General features: G+C 41.7%; 1 protein-coding gene across 3 annotated transcripts in view; it reads right to left on the bottom strand.

Moving 5' to 3' along the window:
• LOC102231255 (adenylate cyclase type 9-like) overlaps window positions 1-18,427 on the bottom strand; it is a 45,727-nt gene extending 27,300 nt beyond the window's left edge. The window contains exons 1-2 of one of the 3 annotated variants that reach the window (XM_023333370.1): window positions 16,524-18,427; window positions 14,397-16,362 (exon numbers count right to left, since the gene is read on the bottom strand). In XM_023333370.1, coding sequence (XP_023189138.1) covers window positions 14,397-16,254 — 1,858 coding nt within the window. In that variant the 5' untranslated portion in view covers window positions 16,255-16,362; window positions 16,524-18,427. Of the gene's footprint in view, window positions 1-14,396 lie in introns of all 3 variants that reach the window. The other 2 variants (XM_023333371.1, XM_023333368.1) reach the window with 2 other exon arrangements.
• Window positions 18,428-18,654: the final 227 nt, after the last annotated feature.

Below are 18,654 nucleotides of genomic sequence, written 5' to 3'. Positions count from 1 at the left end.
CGACGCCCCAGTTTCAGCTTACCGGTATAAACTGCTAAATCTTTATTTAAAATGTCCTGGTATTTTACTGAGTTCATAATTTTAAGAACTCTAATAGACCTGTGTGTCAATAACCCTAAGTAAACATCCCATTTCTTTTGTATTATTTTAAGCTGAAACAACAACCAGACGTCTTGGATAGGATTTTTTCTTTTCTCCCCAAAGCATTCACATAAAATCGACTTCACACAAGTTCTCACAACGCCAAAGGCATCTATGAGGTCGGATAAGAGTTAGCGACACACCTCGGCTGTGGGAGCCGGTTAGAAATCATGTACCAGTCCGACCCATTACGCAGAGTCACGTGGTAATCATTAAGACTATTAGATAATCATCAAGCGTACCACTAACTGTATCAGAGCACCCATTATGTAACGGTTAACTAAATGATTGATGACACGTGAGGCAGGTGGATAATATGTTTGGACACAATTAGAAAGCTTAACGCTTTCTAAAAATAGAACTTTTTCTGCAACAACAACAGAAAAGTGCCTGAACAGATTGTGCAAACATGAATGTTTAACTGTCCTGGACTTCCAAACACACCTTTGAAGGTTTGTTTGTGAACTCAAACCACTCAAACTTCGCAGCCGTAAACTTCAACGTGTATTAAAGGGACTTGCACATGAATCGACAGCAAGAGGTGCATAATTTTTGAGAAGCAAACACACATGGTTTTTCAAAATCTTTTTTTTTTTTTTACCAATAATACTCTGTATATGTATTGAGCCCGACATTGTTTTGGTTTCCATGTTTTTTTCTCGTATTTGTTTTGTTCAGAAAGAGAAAGAAAGAATAAAAAAAAGAGAGAAAGAAACAAAGACAGAAAAAGACAAAGACGGAACAAAAAAGAAAATAAAACTGGAAATTAGTTATGCTGGGAATCATCAAATCAAAACTCAGACCTAAATACAGCTTTGAAAATGTGCATGTAGAGACACCGGCCGTCCAATCCGATTGAGCCTCAGTTAATTTGGAAAGGAAACATTTTCACATTCGTTGTGCCGATTCATTGTAAAATCTGAAAATGAAAAAAAAAAATACACTGAAGTTTGTTTTTGCAACCTTACAAAGTGCTAAAAGTGCATTGTTTAATGGTTCTGTTAGTTTGCGTCCTTATGGAGGTGGGAGTAGAAATATGTGAAGGCGGTCAGGGTGTGCTATGTATCTGCAATCAGGCAAGGACGGGGCACGGCATGGCTTATCAACAGCCAACACACATACAAACAAACTTGACTCATGACATTCTTGAGCAACAGAAATGACAAACCTCAAGTGAAGTGTGTGGGATGTATGAAAAAAGAGAGAGAGAAAAAACACAGAGTTGATTGGATGTCCATGTGGGAGACACTGGCTGAGGGTTACTACAGATCTATTCAGAGCCAGAGATCCAGATGATGACAGATGTAGTTACAAAAAATCTTTTGAGAGACAGAGGAACATTCAGGATAATGAAAACAGTTACTGAACGTCCATTGGGAGTCCCAGATCTGTTGCTATCGGAGGAAAACAACTGGAGCTGATCGGCTGGTGACAGCCCGTCGTAAACCGGTCCAACTTTATGAAGAGAGAGTCCTACAAAACTCTCACCTGGGTCTTTTAAGGATCTATTTAATGCTTCCTTTTGGCTATACACAAGAGGAATGCATGTCAAAAACAACATGTGGGTTCATTGATTTCAATTCATCAGAAATTTCCCGGAATCAACACAAATTTAAGAAAAACAGGCTCAAGTGGACACATAACTTTGTTTTAAAACTTTTAATAAGGAGCTCTTGAGTGTTTTTTGCTATGCTGTGATCTATTAACACTTCTTTTGTGGGGAGGCAAGAGATGTTCACAAGTGTTGTTTATGAAAGTCGAGTCTAAAGTCTTAAAGGCACAAAAGTCTAAGTCAAGTTTGAAGTCTGAGGCTCCAACCGTCTCTGAGTCATGAAAGACTGCGTTACGTAATTTCGTTAAAGAATTCATTTTACGCCGCTAACTGGACCGATCCAGGCTCAGAACATCTGGAAGATCAGAACTATGTGAAGATCGGAGGAGGAGACATTTTCACAAACTGGGAAGTCTTTTGGATTACAGAGTTTTAGATTTGCTGCCCGAGCCCAACCTGAAATCGGGCCTGAGTTATTTGCTTGATCCTCGAGTCGGGTCGGGCTTGGGCGTTTAATATGCCTGCGAGTCACGGTGAGGCTTTCAACCCAAAGAAGAGTGGACCAAGTCTCAGACATGGGGATGGAGGCCTCCAGATTCTTGATGGCTGATAGTTAAAACCTGAACACAACCCAGAGTTCCCACAGGACAATGATTAACAAGACATTAAGGCGGGTTTCAGGATAAATACGTTTTGAGTAAACTACACACCCTATGGTAAAATCACAAATATAAAACCAACAAAAGTTGGCTTTATATGTTCGTATATAAAAAAAAACACATTCTTTTTCCTGTCGTTCAACCGTGAAATTCTTGTATTCTTCCCTGTTTTCTTCTGACAGGGCAAAGAGGACTGCTGCAACGAACTGAAGCAAAGACAAACCGACTGAAGCGATGGCAAAAAAATCCATTAGGTGAAAACCTAACATTAAAAAACAAAATCAACACAGGCGCAGCATTAACAGCAAAAAACAGCATTGAAGTGACCTGATACCGGCTGTCAGGTCACCTGCCAGAGATGATTTTCAGTGTAAACAGCACGTGTGTGTGCCAAAGCAATCAGGGCACAAATACTTTCATCAGACACTTTGCTTTATTTCCTTCACACCTTATCTTTATAATAAAACAGACACTAACAAGCGCTTTGTTTGACAAGTCAATGCATCAGTGCAGGCGACACTGAGAGGTGAAGGTCACGTCCTGCTTTCACCTTTCTGAGTCGCATACAAGGGATGTAAATTGGTACGTCGCACAAAAAATAAACCTTTATTCAAGTCAGTGTGCTGCTTCGTGAATAATATCCTTTCCGACAAAGTTCCTATTTGCATTCACATGATGGGAAAAAATATAAAATGGTTTTTTTTTTCTAATAAAAAGACAAAGAGAAACTTTTATGACACTGGAATTAAAGGGGCTAAAAAGTCTCAGAGATGTTATTATATCTGACTAGGCCTGTCACAATAAGCCATAAATCAATTAGTCGCACGATAACTGAAATAAAATAAAACAAACTCAATTTCCATTGATTGAGTTTGACGGGAAACGTTTTTCATTGGTCTCAACTAAAGAGAATTTAGTTTACAGAGACTTGATAATTTACAAGCTGCTTCTGTTGTTTGTGTTTATTTGTTTTGGATATTTAAAATTTCTTCCAGTTCCAGTGTTAAATGTTTATTAGAATTGAAAGCTTATTGATCGTTGAGAATGTGTTCTTATGCCATTGTCATAATATTACTTGAAAATGGTCTCAAAACAACATTATTATCGTTTATCGCAATAACTTATGTGACAATTTATTGCACAGCAAAATTTGTCATTGTGACAAGAACGGAAGTTAACAATGGCATTCGTAAAGTGAATATTTTTATTGATATATTTTTTGAGACGATAAACATAAGAAGATCTTAATTATAAAACAACTATACATAAAAAATAACATTCAGTAGGATCAATGTTTCTGCTCATTTTTTTACCATCCCTACCTCAAGTAACATTCATCTGAAAATTTTTTAATTTGTATATATTTTGGGGATCAGAGGGGTGAAATTGTGGTTGTTGGCTTGCAAAACAAAAGAACCAAAAAAAATCTTCTACTGTAAAACAGGGATTTAAATGGTCAAAAATGTTGAAAATTCATTACTGTTGTTGCGAATAGTAAGCCCTGAAGTTTTTGATTTTTTTAAAAAACTGAAAATTTAGAAGCATGTTGACTTGTAGTATCGCTACTGTAAACCTAAAGAAGCCTTTTTTGTGCCCCATGGACACATGTGACGAGACCCCCAGCGGTTCACCATCAACTCCTTCATGCAGATTGTATGAAAATTAAAATTCAAAGAAGATAAATAAAAAATTTCACCAACTACAATGTTGCTTTTTCAACAAGAAGCTCAAGAAATTAAACAAAATACATTTTGCGAATTTAGTTTTGATTCTTTAATGGGAGAGTTAATTTCAGTCTTAATATTTAAGCTGTTCAACTATCAACTATCAACAGCAAAGTATTTCCCGAGCTCAGTCTCCAGACAAGGTTCTGCTTGTCTTTACCTTAAAACAGTCACTAAAGCCAAATACGGAGTCAAGAATAGCAAAGCCATGACACAACAGCTCCAGTCAGTTTGTAGTCCGGGATCTCTCATCTGCAGCTGCCTTTTTGGGTGGCATGTTTGATTTAGCACAGACTAGCTGGCCTGAGGAAACGGGATCGCGCTGTGTCTCACTGCAACAGTGGCACGGATTATTTGTGCTCACATGGCTGTATGCACACACACAAGAATAGAGAAAGACTCTTGCGTGTGGGGGCGCACACACACACGCACACGCCCACAAATGAGCACACACAGAAGTGGTACTTTTAGATGACACAAATGTAAACTGAAAAGGAGTCTGCGCTTTGCCATGAAAGCCTGAGAAGTGTTCAGGGTTCACCTTAAGTCAAGCCAGTACGCAGCAGAGCGAGTGTTTGTGAAACGCCGAGGAGCAAAAGGTGAAGGAAACTTTTACAGACAGACGTGTGACCTGAAAACAACCGGAAAGCAACTCTAATGTTTTCTTTTTTTTTTATGCTAATATACTCCAGGAAAGTTTAAAAAGCATCAGCTTAGAAAATTATCATGCACTATAACAACCAACTCAGAACAAACGTAGGACAAAAAAATGGCCTCAGCAACAGAGACATAATATGTCAATGAGCTAGAAAAAGACAGATTAGACTACAGCTGAAACGACACATCAGATTAATCGTAATGAATCGATTGCAGATATAATCGTCAACAAATGTAGTAATCATTGACTTATCTTGTAGTATAATGTATTTCTAATATTGCATAAAAAAGACTGAAGTAGTTCAGTGACAAATCTGCAGAATATGCCAGTTTTTATGTCCAATTAATCGATTAATCATCAAAACAAGAATAATCGGTTTCTAAAATAATCCTTACTTGTAGTCCTATATCGGACATGGCGAGTCAAACACAAAGTCTTGGATAAATCTCTTGCACAACAATTAATAACAAATAATTAATTAATAATCGATGCACTGTATTTCCAAAACAATGGATGAGCAATTATTTGGATGCTCAGCCGTTGAAATAATTCATCTGAAGTTCTTCCCTATCCTCAAACAGTTCTGAGAAAGTGGGCTTGGTCTCAGGAGGTCTTTTACTTCAAGTGTCTCATCCTTCTAGGGGAGCAGCTGTGCATTAACTACAGTCATTTAATGTCTTCACAACTTCATACTTCAGTCACTTGTGGTATTGTAACAAAGTGGAAGTGATTTGAAACAACTGCAACTAAGCCCCAAAGTGATCAGCTGATGATGAGAAGCATAATATGCACAAGTCTGCTACTTTCTGAAATCTGGAGATGCAGACCTCAAAACTTCATGTGGTCTTCAGATTAGTCCAAGACCAGTGTGGAGTGGGCTTCGTAGAATGGGTTTCCACGGCCGAACAGCTGCACTCGAGCCTTAAATCATCTAGTGCAACACACAGTGTTGAAAGCAGTGGTGCAAAGCACACAGTAACGAGACTCTAGAGCAATGGGGAGACATGATAAATCATGCCTCGCTGTTTGATAATCCAATGGTTCAATCTGGGTTTGGCAGCTGCCATAAGAGCAGCCTTTCACTGACGGCATTTTCCTTTTATTCATATTTGTTGGAAGATTGATGAGTGAGTGGTGTGACAATGTAGGACAAAGCAGAGTTTACTGTGATAAAGTGAGTTAAAAGCAGTGGAAACACACTGAGATTTTGGCTGGTGACTATTATCAGACTATTTTGATTTTAAAATCATCTGACGGCTTGAAATTGGGCCTCTGTCTCTTTAAGAACCTCCTGTCCTTTCTGACACTCTGCCTTCAGTATGACATCCCAACAATGCTTCTCCATCGCCATTTACAACTGTTCTTAGAAGCGTTGCAGTTTCTATAACGAGCTCAGCAGATGTGCAGTTCCACCTGGTGTTTGCTAATTGCTGCTGCCGCTAGTCGGGAGGAACTGAGTGGGGAAGGGGTGGCAGTAGGGAGCTCTGTGAGACAGAAGCTCAGCTCCAGACTTAGCCTTCAAGGCTGAGGTTTGGGTAAACAGGCAGCACCTTTCAGGAGAAAGCGATAAGAACGGCTGTCACAGGAGATTCAAGGATTTCTCAAACATGCATGAATAAGTCAAAGCAACACTCCATGTATAATTTTGATGAGGGAATGATATATCACCGTACAAAGCTATTAAAAAGTCAATTTCTCATAATACCCCCCTTTAATTGGTGACTTCCCAGTAGGAAACTGATCAATGATTGTGCCTACGCAAGTGCTTCCAAGTGCAGATGCATTAGCTAACTTTTAAACCCTTTCTCATCATGCCTGGCTTTAACCAGTTCTTCTCCAGTCAGCCCTGGCTACATTCGTCTCCATTTCCTGCGAGGTTCGTCCCTGTTTTTTGGAACCACCTCAAGGGTGATACACGCTGGTCCAAGCCGGATATTGTGCGCGCGAGAGCTTTGATTGGCAGCAGACTGCATTCGTTGATTGGCCCGTTGATTTCTCCTCAAACAACAACATTGCAACCAATCCACAGAGAACATAGTAGAGATGCGAGTAGATAATTTCATGCTCAAACTTTGATGTCCAGACCTTGATGTTCAGACCTTTTGCTCAGTTCTGGTAGAAGAGCGCACACCGTCAACTGGACATTGGAACCCACCACACAAATAAGCATCAAGAAATTTCAGGAAGACAGTCACCCAATGGTACACATGCAAAATGACATGACCGGAGCATCAACCACAGCTCCTGTGCACTCATGGCTGGTCCACAATCCCAGCCAAGTTCCTGTTCATATTCACGCCCACATGGTGAGGAACACACTGTCAATGCAGACACACCCAACTTGGCTAGAACCAAGCGAAACACACTAGCCGGCTAGACTGAGTCTTGACAATGGAGAAGGGGATTTACACAGCATTCTTTTTTCATTCTGAGAAGTTTTTCACTTTTTCATACCAGTTAGCTTCTTAACAATGACCAAACTTTTGTACATAATAATGATTTACACTAGGGGTCTCAAACTTCAGTACTGAGGGGCTGGTGTCCTGCAACTTTTAGATGTGTTTCTGCCTTATAACACTTGAATCAAATAATTTGATGATTAGAAGAACTCTCAGAAACTTGACTGAATGCCATTTGGTTGAGGTGCATTGCACCAGGGATGGATCTAAAAGTTACAGGACACCAGCTCATGAAGACTAGAGTCTGAGACCAAAAACAAACTCCAGCCAGACAAGATGAAAACATTTATGTTCCGTTTAAGCAAATACATGTTTTAATCAATGGAGTCTTAAACAATTAGGCAACATTGCAGTCCAAGAAGTTTTTTGCGATATGCATGTTGCGCGTTGTCTAAAATAGTCCCTCAGTGGCTTGGTCGTTGATCCTTGGAAGCACAAGGGGAACTGAGCGACTAATAAAACAGGACTCAAATCCTGAGATTAGATTCATTCAGCCCACAGGGAGATCTGGAGCAAAGCTCTGACTAAAGACAGACGGACAAACAGCACAAAAACAGTGTTACACAACAGGCCGCGAATACAGACGTGGGTGACAGGTGGGAGACTGAGGCAATGAGAGAGATAGCAACAGTGAGGAAAAGCAAAGGGAAGGATGTGAAAATTCAAAGTGTTGCAGGCACAAACACGGGAGACAGACAATTTATCACTAATCCCACAAGCTCATGTGGTGTTATAACTAAAACACTGACTTTAGATTAAGAATAAAACTCCAGTCGGAAGTTGACATCCCCTCACAATGGGAATGAGTCTCATTGATTTCGGGAATTTCATTGTTTCATTTGGGGTATTCTTAGTTTGGGCTGCAATGATTATTCTGAACACAACTTCAGTGAAAGCTAGAAACAGATTTGAAACTATTATTGTACCTCGTCTCTCAATCTAACTGGCACAGTTGATTGGGTTAATTGTGATTAATCGACTATTAAATAATCGTCAACTAACTTGCTAATTATTAATTGGAGTATACAGACTCTGTGTGAGGCCATTTGTTGAAAGAACACAACGCCGAGAGCAGTAAATAAGCCAAAAAACTTGACAAAAAATACTCACATTTGGCATTTAAATTTATGGATACACTCCCACTAACATGTGGCTTTTTTTAAATAGCTTTGGAGCTGCCATCAGCCTTAATGTAAGCTTTCCAAAGCTATTTTGTTGTCTGCTTGAGATCGTTTTCTTTTCGGAAGACTCAAATGTTGCCGTGTTTTGACCATCTGGTACAAAACGGTCTGCCTCAGCTGGAATAAATGTTATGTGAATGTTCAGGAACAAACCAGGAATCAGCATGGAGTGGAAACTACAGCAACACTAGTGTCACTGTTCACTGTGAAAACAACTTCACATGGCCATGAGCTGAGAGGGGGGGCCCTGCTGCAAAACTTCACACCTTCAAGCTCGATGGAAACATGCAGCTCCCCGGGTGGACAATCCAAATGTCTTGGAGAAAAAGTGTTGACTTGAACGGAACCAAACATTGAGCTACTGACAACCTGCATGTTTAAAGGCATCAATGTGAGGCTTTTAAACTTTAGAGAACACTTCTTGTTGTGAGACATGGTGGTGGTACCATCATGCTGAGGGTCTGGCATGCTGCCAGTGGCCCTGATACACCAGACAGCTCCACCTTGATTGAACAGCTGGATGGTTTCAGGATGGGTTAGTCGTTGTTCCAACAGGAAAGTGGAATGGGTAAAACGGGTCACCGTTAGGCTTCAGGGACGGCCCTGACCTCAACCCGACATTTTGAGACAACGATAAAAAGCAGAGGCCTCGACAGGAAACCAGCGTAAAAATCAACACAATTATTTCTAACTGGAGAACAAATCTCTTGCCTCAAAAAAATTATTCAAATTATATGTTGCACTATTAATCCTCAGCAGAAAAATAAATGGTACAAATAACTCAGGGTTGAAACGATTAAGCGGATTAATCGTTTACTGCGATAATAATCGATTAATTTAGTGATCGATTAATCATTAATTGGCTTGTGCTGACTCAAACGAAGCCATTTGGTGGAAAAATACAACACACTCAGTAAATAAGGTGAAACTGTACAAAAAATAAGATATAAACACATTTACCTGTAAATATGTTTAAGCCAAAACTACTGGGGTGGAATAGGCTTAGCTTCACCAGGTTCAGATTTACTAAAGGAATGCTATGGTATTGCATTTTAAGCAATAAAATGTTTATTTTTTTATGTTAAAAAAAAGAAACTGAATTATTTGTTTATTTGTATCATTTAATGCATTTTAAACATTGTATAAAAAAGGCTTAAGTGGTTAAATGAAAAATCTGTTGAATGAAATTTTTGGATATGATTAATCGTCAGAATAATCGATAGATTAATCGATTACTAAAATAAGCACCAGTTGCAGCCCTAAAATAAATGATCCAAAAATGCACAAAAGAAATAACTCCCACAGTGAACTGAACTTTTGAATAGTGTACTGTATATTCAGAACTGTAGGACAGCGATGATTGGCGATAGTTACAAACAAAGTCCTGTTCTCTCATTTCTGCTGAATAAGTTCTTCAGTCTAACAGAAAGAAAACACTTCCACCATCCTGACATTTGCTAACATTAGTATATATATATTTAAAGCTACATTAATTTTTTAAAGCTGCTACAGCTCCTCAAAACAGAATCCGCATCCCAGCCTCATTTCTCGCTCCCTTTCTGAACAGGAAACTGCTGCTCTGCGTTTCAGTGGAGTAACAAGATGCCATTCAATCTCCGCTTTTCTCTCCGACAACAAAAGCTGCTTGTCAATATCCCTCTCTTTTACTGTTTGCCAGCGTGGAAACAGAGAGTGATGGCACCATTTAGAGCCAAGAGTGAATACACTCTGACATAAGGCCCGACAATAGAGCAGACAGTTTCTCTTCACCAGTGACCTAAGATTAGACATCCCACGAGGAATTCCCTGCTGGAGAGATTAGTTTCTGTGATACAAGCTCACTCCGTGTGCGTGTGTGTGTGGAGGTGTGTGTGTGTGTGGTTTTTTGTTGGGGTTTTTTGTGGCGTGTCTACATGAAACATTGGTGAAAATCTATGTTTTATACTTCACAACATGTTATTATAGATCATTTTGGCAGTTCCTAAAAGATGCCCTGTTGTTATGCAATTATCTGATCAAAGAAAGGAAAAAAGGTAAATCTTGGTTACAATTGTCAGAATTCATTAAATATATTCCAAATGCCATGCAGACAGTTTCTTTAACGAAATATTACTAAGTCGTAATTTAGAAGTGTGGATATCAATGTGAATTTCAAAATAAACACAAAACAAATTAGAAATAAAGTTGTATTATTTACAAGAGCATAAAAATCCATCACTATACATTTGAAAATTTCATGTCCACATTCTTTATAAGTCAGCCTTTTAAGATGTAATGCTAAAGTACTGAATCTACAGCATTGCACTTAAATACCTGTTTATTTAATTATTTTTTTATGTGTAGTGGGTGTCATTAAATTATGTAATTAATAATAATTTACCACATTTCTACTCGACACGCTGCACAATCTGTTGCACTTTTCAAGTGTTTAATCTGTTCAGTATGATAGATCTGTTTACTCTGTTACAAGAAAATACATGTGTTAAAAATTAACATAATTTCACTATTTAATTCATCAGCTTGAAATCAGGGAATGCACAACATCAGTTTATTTTATAAGCCAGCTTACAATCAATCAAAGTCACATTGTAGTAATGTAATCGGTGTGAAGTGATTAACTAATCGGATTCCAGCAACAGTTTATTTTATTTTACGGACAGCTGAAAGGGAATTATTAAATAAACACTAAACTAACTGCATGTGATTTTTACAATATAATGACATTAAGGCATCATAGCATCGAGGCAGCACTGGTGAAAGCTGCACGGCTAAAGACAATGGACTTGTCCCACTCAGAGCTACATCACAGTATTTCCTTAGAAAGGCTCCAATATGCTGTCGGGTTCAAATGAACATCACTCGCCCCAAACAGATTTATTTGTTCATGTAAGTGATAAATCTTCACAGCACTCTGGGGTTTTCTGTGAAGTTCTACAGGGTTCATTCAGTAAGTTCTCTTTACTTTATATTTGTTTCCAATTGGTAAAATCATCAGACAGCGTGAGATAAATTTCCACTGTTTCGCTGATAAAACTCGCCTAAATTCAGAAATCCCACAGAATCTGATCTGGTAAGTAGACTACAGGTACTGTATGTCTGGAAGACATAAAAACCTAGGTGTCTGAACATTTTCTGCTTTTAAATTCAGACAAGACGGAAGTTGCCGTCTTTGGAGCTGATCCTCTGAGAAGCAGACTGGTTCACCGCACTGTGTACCATTAAGCTGGCATCTGGTAAAAAAAATGAAGAACCTTTGTGTCATCCTTGACCACGATTTGTTATTTAAATCCCATATAAACCAGTTTTCTAGGGCTTTCCTCTTTCACCGCCACAAAACGGTGAAAATTAGAAATATCCTGTCCTACAGAAAAACTAGTCAACACATCTGTTACTTTAACCTGGACTACTGTAGAAAAATGTACTTAAATACTCAGATGGAAATTAAAAACGGAGATCATTCAGTTCTTCATTGGCTCCCTGCTGAATCCATAATGCGCCTGGTCACATATAAATCCCTTAATAATCAAGAATCATCATACGTCAGCGGTTTGATTGGTCCATGTGTTCCTATAACAGAGCTCCTCGCTCTCAGCCTGCAGGTTCACTACTGGTTCCTAGAATTTCTATAAGTAGAATGGGAGGCTGATCCTTTAGTCATCAGGCTGCTCTTCTGTAGAACCAGGGCCCAGTTTTAGACATCCTCTCTACGTTTTAAGGCCAAACTTAAAACTGTCATTTTACATAAAGCTCAAAGTCAGAGCGATGCTGAGCTAGCTCAGGGCTAATCTGTGTTGCTGTGTTTCTCTCCTAGATTAGGCGTCTAAAGGACCTACTGCTGCCAGTGACTTTCCTTTTTCTTTTACATAGAAAGTACTCCTGGATCAGTGCTAGTACGTTTCGACTTCTGAAGCCGACCCAGTTGCCTGCAGCAGATGGCCGCTAACCCTGAGCCAGGTTCTGTTGGAGTTGTCTTCCTGTTAAAGGGGATTTCTCCTCCCCACTGTTTCTACATGCATGCTCAGTATGAGGGATCGCTGCAAAGATAAAGACTCAATCCAACTGACTGTTGCTCCAATTGAGGAGGATTGATCGCTGTTACTGACTCGATACAATCTGACAGGTTTCCATACTCTTTGACCTGAATGATAAAATGAACTTTTCTGCATTAATAGCTGAAGTGGAGCTCGTATATGTATGTAATTGACTCCATCAGAACGATTGAACTGACGACATATGTGTAGAAATATGATGTTTTTCCTAAAGTAAGGTAAAGTTTATTTATATTGCACAATTTCAGCAACAAGGCAGTTCAAAGTGCTTTACATGAATTAGAAACAAAATCACAAAAGAAAAGAAAATTCCACAATTTATTAACTAATAGGAGTTTATCTGGATAAACTAAAAGAAAAGAAAAGGAAAAGTGTAAATCTATATACTGGTTTCCCATGTTTAACAAGAATACGAAGTCTGTCAGTTATAAACTTGTAGGAGTTTTTCTGGATTCTTGTTCTGACTTTCTAAGTTTGCTCAAGTAGTTTCTACAGAGCAATGTGTTGAGATGACATTTGTTGCGAATGGGAGCTATACAAATAAACTGAACTGAATTAATTGCTTAATTACTTAATAATTCAATAAGCTGTATACAGTTTTAACAACTGTGAAAACATTCAACTACTGTATTTGCAGTTTTATTCTAATTGCAATGTTTTAAAACCCTCAACTGTCACGAGGACAAAGTGTTTTTTGGGGTGACAGTTAAAAGGTTAATTAATTATTCCATGTATTTACTTGTTAATTACATTTCGCTACACAATATAAACAACCTGCTGCATTTTTTGTTTTGTTCAATTTTTATGTGATTTTCAGTTAAACAAAAACTCAAAATAGAAATCTAGGTTACATACAAGCACCTGTCGTATTACTGTTTGTTGTCAAATCAGAAGAGTCTGACAAGATTTCAAACTTGTATAAATGCCAGACGTCTGTCTGTTTGCCGTCCCTCTGGGCTCTTCAGCCTTCCACTAAAGTTCGCGGACGCAGCATGACGAGCACTCGTGTAATCTACTGAAGCCCACCGCAATAGCCCATCTAAGAACAGTAAATCCAGCCGGCCCTCGCCTTATCGACAGCAAACTCTCAGCTCACACCACCCAGCAGCGGCGTCAGAACACAACCGGAGCATGAGCCAAAAAGAGAGCTAAAACAAAATCCAGCGAGAGGGCCACGACCTTGTCTGCATCTAAACAAGCTTATCACACACACCAGCTTTCTGACAGTCGCACATCTAAGCCCTCTCTCCAAATGTAATTTTATCTGGTGATCCTTGAGCTGTCGGTATCCATTTATGTTGTTATTATGCAAGTTGCAAACAGTCGTCTGCATCGAGGATTTCAAAATCCATTTGTAATATTTGAAGATTAACGGTTCTAATCTCAGTGGCACGAGCATGCATGATTCAAAATACATCTGCAGAGCCGTGCCCCAGAATGTCAAGACCACACAGATCCCCGCAAAACCACCGTTTGGTGTAATTCAGATTTTAAAAGAACAGGGTGATCCACGTTCCCTAAATACATCTGTTGAAAGCTCCTAATATAGACCATGTGATTTATTTTCAGATACTAGGAAATGTGGAATGACACCCAGAACGTTTAAAAATAAAACCTGCCTACACTTCAGGTGCTCCAATCTGAGAGTTATATTTTGATCTCTGCTTAATTTTAACTGGATTAGGGGGTCAGATAACATTGTTCAGCTCTGTCTAAACGTGCACCGACACCAGGAAGGCCTGATCAGTGCACACACTCAGTGTACTGCCAGCCTATATACCCTCTTGAAGAGTCATTTTCTTGAACTGTGATAATCTTTCAAGCCTTTACCGCAGTTCAAGTGCTTTTTTGTGATGCATCGCAACCCAAAAACAACTCTGAAGATGATCTTATGCATCTTTCAGCTGGCTTGGCATTTTAAGTGAGTTCATTCTGCAACCTGGTGAGGAAATCAGAGGTGAACAGCCACTTACCTTTCAGTTTCTCGATTGCACTCTGCCCTGCTCTCTCGGCCACCTGCCCATCCTCCCTCTGGTAGCGGTCGTCCAGGAACCGGGCAGTAGCTTCGGACAGATGAACCTTCCCCGCCATGCCCAGCTGCTCCATCAAGTTCGCCAGATTGACGTCGTTCGACCACACGTCAAACTTGAACCTTTTCATTCCCAGGATCCCGCACAGCACGGTGCCCGTGTGGACACCGACCCGCATGTTGACGGTCTCGCACGTCTCCTGGCAGAACTGCTCGATGGCCTGGATCATGCCCAATCCCATCTCGACGCAGCAGTAGGCGTGGTCTGGTCTGGGCTCGGGGCACCCTGCGACGCAATAGTAGCAGTCTCCCAGAGTGCTGATCTTCTCGCAGCAGGTCAATTCGCAGAGTCTGTCAAAACGTCCAAACAGGTCATTAAGGAGACCCACCAGGGCCGGCGCCTTCTTGTTGGCGGACATTTTTGTGAAGCCCACAATGTCGGCGAAGAGGATGCTGACAGGCTCCATGCGTTTCATGTTAAAGGGTCTGAATATTATCTGTCCTCGGGGTATTGAGGTCTTTTTACGTCTGTGATTGCTATGAGGGTTATTCTTAGAACTTATAACAGTTTGGCTTTGGAGAGCTCCTCCGCTCCCTCCGCTGCCCACTGCCACGGCCGAGGCAGAGCAGGCTCCAGAGGAATATCTCTTGCCAGAATTCTCGCCGCCGCCCTCATCGTCACCCTGCTTCATTAGCTCGTCTGCAACTCGTCTCGGCATGACTGAGTGGATCATCCTTTCCTTCAAGGCCTTCTCCACCTCCAAGTCTTTGCCGTGCATTATGGCTTGGCCCACTTTAAGAAAGGTGCTGCGGGATCGCACCTCGGACATGATAAAAAGATGAATGCCAATGACGTGCGCGCACAGGTGGAGTAGACCCTTGCCCGGGCCAAGCCAAAGGAGCGTGTTTTGCAAAGTTGACACCTGTCCAGTAGCTTCATAATTCCTCTGAAGCAGTGGCAGCCATCCTAAAGCCTCAAATAAGACAGAATACAGGAGGCCCAGCATCACTGAGGCATACAGACGGATATGGAGGACACTGTATACCAATAACAGGACCTCGATGCAGAGGGAAAAGGTGCCAACGGGGGAGATGCAGGACATCTGAGGCGGAATCTCTTTGTTCAGAGAGGTGTGAGAGGCGTTCACTTCAGCAGCCCAGTCATAGGTAGCAGTTTGCATCTGTGGAGCCAAAGTGATGGCAAATGTAAGGACTATTAGCAGCAGGGAGGTCTGGTTGTACAGCCACATGTAGGGCTTGGTAAAGGTGAACAAAAACAAAAGCACCAGCAAGGCCAGAAAGGAGGCAGTGGGGGCGAGGAAGGTCACGGGACGACAGCGATCACTGTTCACCCCAAAGTACACCCCCCAGAGTATAGAAGCCACTGCCAGGTAGAAGAGGACATAACGGAAGCGCCTCTGCTTCTGTGGAAAGCACCTTTCCTGGCAGGCGTCCTCCAGGACGGAGGAGTCAAACTTGGGGTCCCAGCACTGGGCGGCGGAACGTTCAAACAGTGAAGGGGCCTTCTTCTGCACATTGGGAGTGTAAGTTATGACGGGTCTGGAGTCTGCTGAGCTGCAGCTGGAGGAGATGCTGTACTTGTGGAGGGCAGGTTTCGCTTTACTGGCACCCCCTCCTCCTTCACTCTTTGCAACCCGAAGTGGCTCATGATGCTGCTGCTGCTGCATCCGGGTGGAATTATTGGCAATCCGCACCGTGATGGCGCCATCACCCCTGGCTGAGTCGCAGCTCACCTCCGTGCCGTGCATAAGAAGCTGCCTGTGATGTTGCAGAGTGGCCATGTTGACTAGTGCTGACGAGCTGAGGCGACGGGAGATGAGAATGGGGTAAGCGGGGCGGGAGGGAGGGACAGGCGGTCACTGAGGTGTTGAGTCAATCAGTAATTTACTCTGGTCCCGCCGAGTCAAATGAGGGAAGGTGGAGGAGGACAGACACCAACATGGGAGGCAGAACAACAACAACAACAACAACAACAAAAAAGGTTTTTGACGGAAAATTAACACTGACCGGGGAGGGATGACAGACGAATCGGCTACGCGCAGTCACTCACATTAAGACGCTCACAGAACACGATTCTGTATCTTCGCCTTTGCGTCAGTACTCGCGTTGCACGCATCCCTCTCCACAGAGGCTGTCCGGTGTTGCTCTCCAGCTGCGGTGCAAGCATTCTCATCATCACGTTTTCTTCCTCCTGGACTCAGCATCCTTCTCGGCAAGCGGCTGATGGAAGCGGTGCAACAGATTTCTCTTCTTCAAATGTGCGAGACCGGCGATTATCAGCCGCTGAATGTGCGCAATTAGAAAGTTTCTCCCGTCGTCGCTTAACTGGGTTGTTTGAATGAAGAATAATAATAACGGTGATGATAATAATAAAATAGATGTCAACAGTTGGTTACAAAGGTTGCGCTGTCCTTGTTGTAACACCCTGCATAGCTCCTCTATTTATACTCCTTTTCCACGAATAAAATACTACATGTACGAGCAGCAACCGGTGCTACGAAGAAGAAAAAAATACATAAAATTGCACTTATTAGAAATAATACAAATGCAAAAAAAAAAAGAAAAAAAATTAACAGCTTATCAAAAGAGAACGGCGACCTCAAACGGATGAAAAGTCTTAAAGCAGTTAATTAAAAAGTGTGCGAGCTGTAATTACCTCCCACTGCATCCACTCTAATGCACGGCTCAGTACGCGAAGGCTTTCCATTTCTCATTCCCAAGATTCCCCTGTCATCTTTATTGCAGCACCTCCCCTCCATTTTATATTATTATTATTTTATTTTTTGGGGGGCGGGGGGACCCGACACACAGAGGAGGCCCCTGACAGCCAGGCCTATTCCCACGGATGCAGCCCCGTCCTTTCCTGAACTCCCAGCTCCGGATCTCCTCTGTTTATTCCCTCCCCTCTTTCTCTCTCTCTCTCTCTCTCTCTCTCTTCGCTTTTCCCAAAGAGAGGGTCTCAGGGTCTGCGCCCCCTCCCTTACTTCCCTCTTTTCACAGACGCATGATCCGCACTAGTAAAAGAAAGAAAAAAAATAATAACTCTCCATGCACTGCCCCAGTTCTTTTTTTTTTTTTTTTTTTTTTTTAGCGTGTGTTTTGCCTCTGCTGGGAGTGCCTGCAACTTGTTGCGCGCAGTTGGCAAAACATACATGCAGCTACGGGGAACGGCTTCGCTTCGGACCAGGCTGGGCTATAAATAGTGATGATAAAAACTCTTGCAAATAACGCCACCCCGCTGCATGTAAAAAAAAAAAAAAAAAAAAGAAAGAAGAAAAAAAAGGAATGCTTTTTTTCTTGAACTTCTTCCCAGAAGCACGAGGATTGCTTAGGCTAAAAATGTTATGGTAAAGCCTCCAAACTCCCAAACTTTTCTTTCTCTCTCTCTCTCTCTCTCTCTCTCTCTTCCAGGCCGTATTTCCTGCGTTTGGAGCGGAGACCCAGTTAGGAGTCTCTGCTTATTTGGAGATGAGGCTGGATTTCCTCCTCTCGCATTCCCTTGTAGCAAAGAAGGGAGAAAATCCACAGAGCGGCTCTGGCTCTTGGTGATCCTCGTTCGGATTATCCAGAAAGAAACGGGGGAGGTGGGAGAACGCGCTCTCCTTATCTCCAGATCGCAATTCCTCAGGTCTAGTTTTCGCTGGCATGCATGTGTCCAAAAAAACACAACGCCGTGCGCTCCGGCGGTGGTGTGTCCTCTTCCGTCCGTTCGGTGGCTGGTTGCCACCCTTTCCCCCCCCCACCTCCACACCTCCGCGCCTCCCTGTCTTAGCTCTCGGACGTAGTTAGGGTCTGGATGAAAACAAAAAAGACAGACGGCTGTCTGTTTCTCCGTCTCGTCCGGGCGACAGAAAGCTCCTCACTCTTGTAACTGCCACCATCTTCACTGCAAGTGGGTCGGAAATCCTTCCCCAGCTGTTGTGGCGGTGCTGGTTGGCCAGACCAGGCAGTCTGCGAAGTTAACTGTGATCCTCAAGAACACTACTTCCGGTTTTGGGCCTACATATAAAAGAAAAAAAAGACAATTTAGGATTAGTGCATTTAGAGAAATAACATGTTTGACCGGAGGTATTCTACTGGTGCATCACCATATAATTCAGTGCGATCGAAATTTATTTTAGTCGTTCAACTCAACAACGAGAATCTCTTACAGACTCGGTCATGGCGTTCTGTTCTTGAAA

Source organism: Xiphophorus maculatus, chromosome 5 (assembly GCF_002775205.1).
Source record: "Xiphophorus maculatus strain JP 163 A chromosome 5, X_maculatus-5.0-male, whole genome shotgun sequence".
NCBI classification, from domain to species: domain Eukaryota; kingdom Metazoa; phylum Chordata; class Actinopteri; order Cyprinodontiformes; family Poeciliidae; genus Xiphophorus; species Xiphophorus maculatus.
Note: the sequence above shows the minus strand (reverse complement) of the source record. Positions and strands in the feature narration are given on the sequence as shown.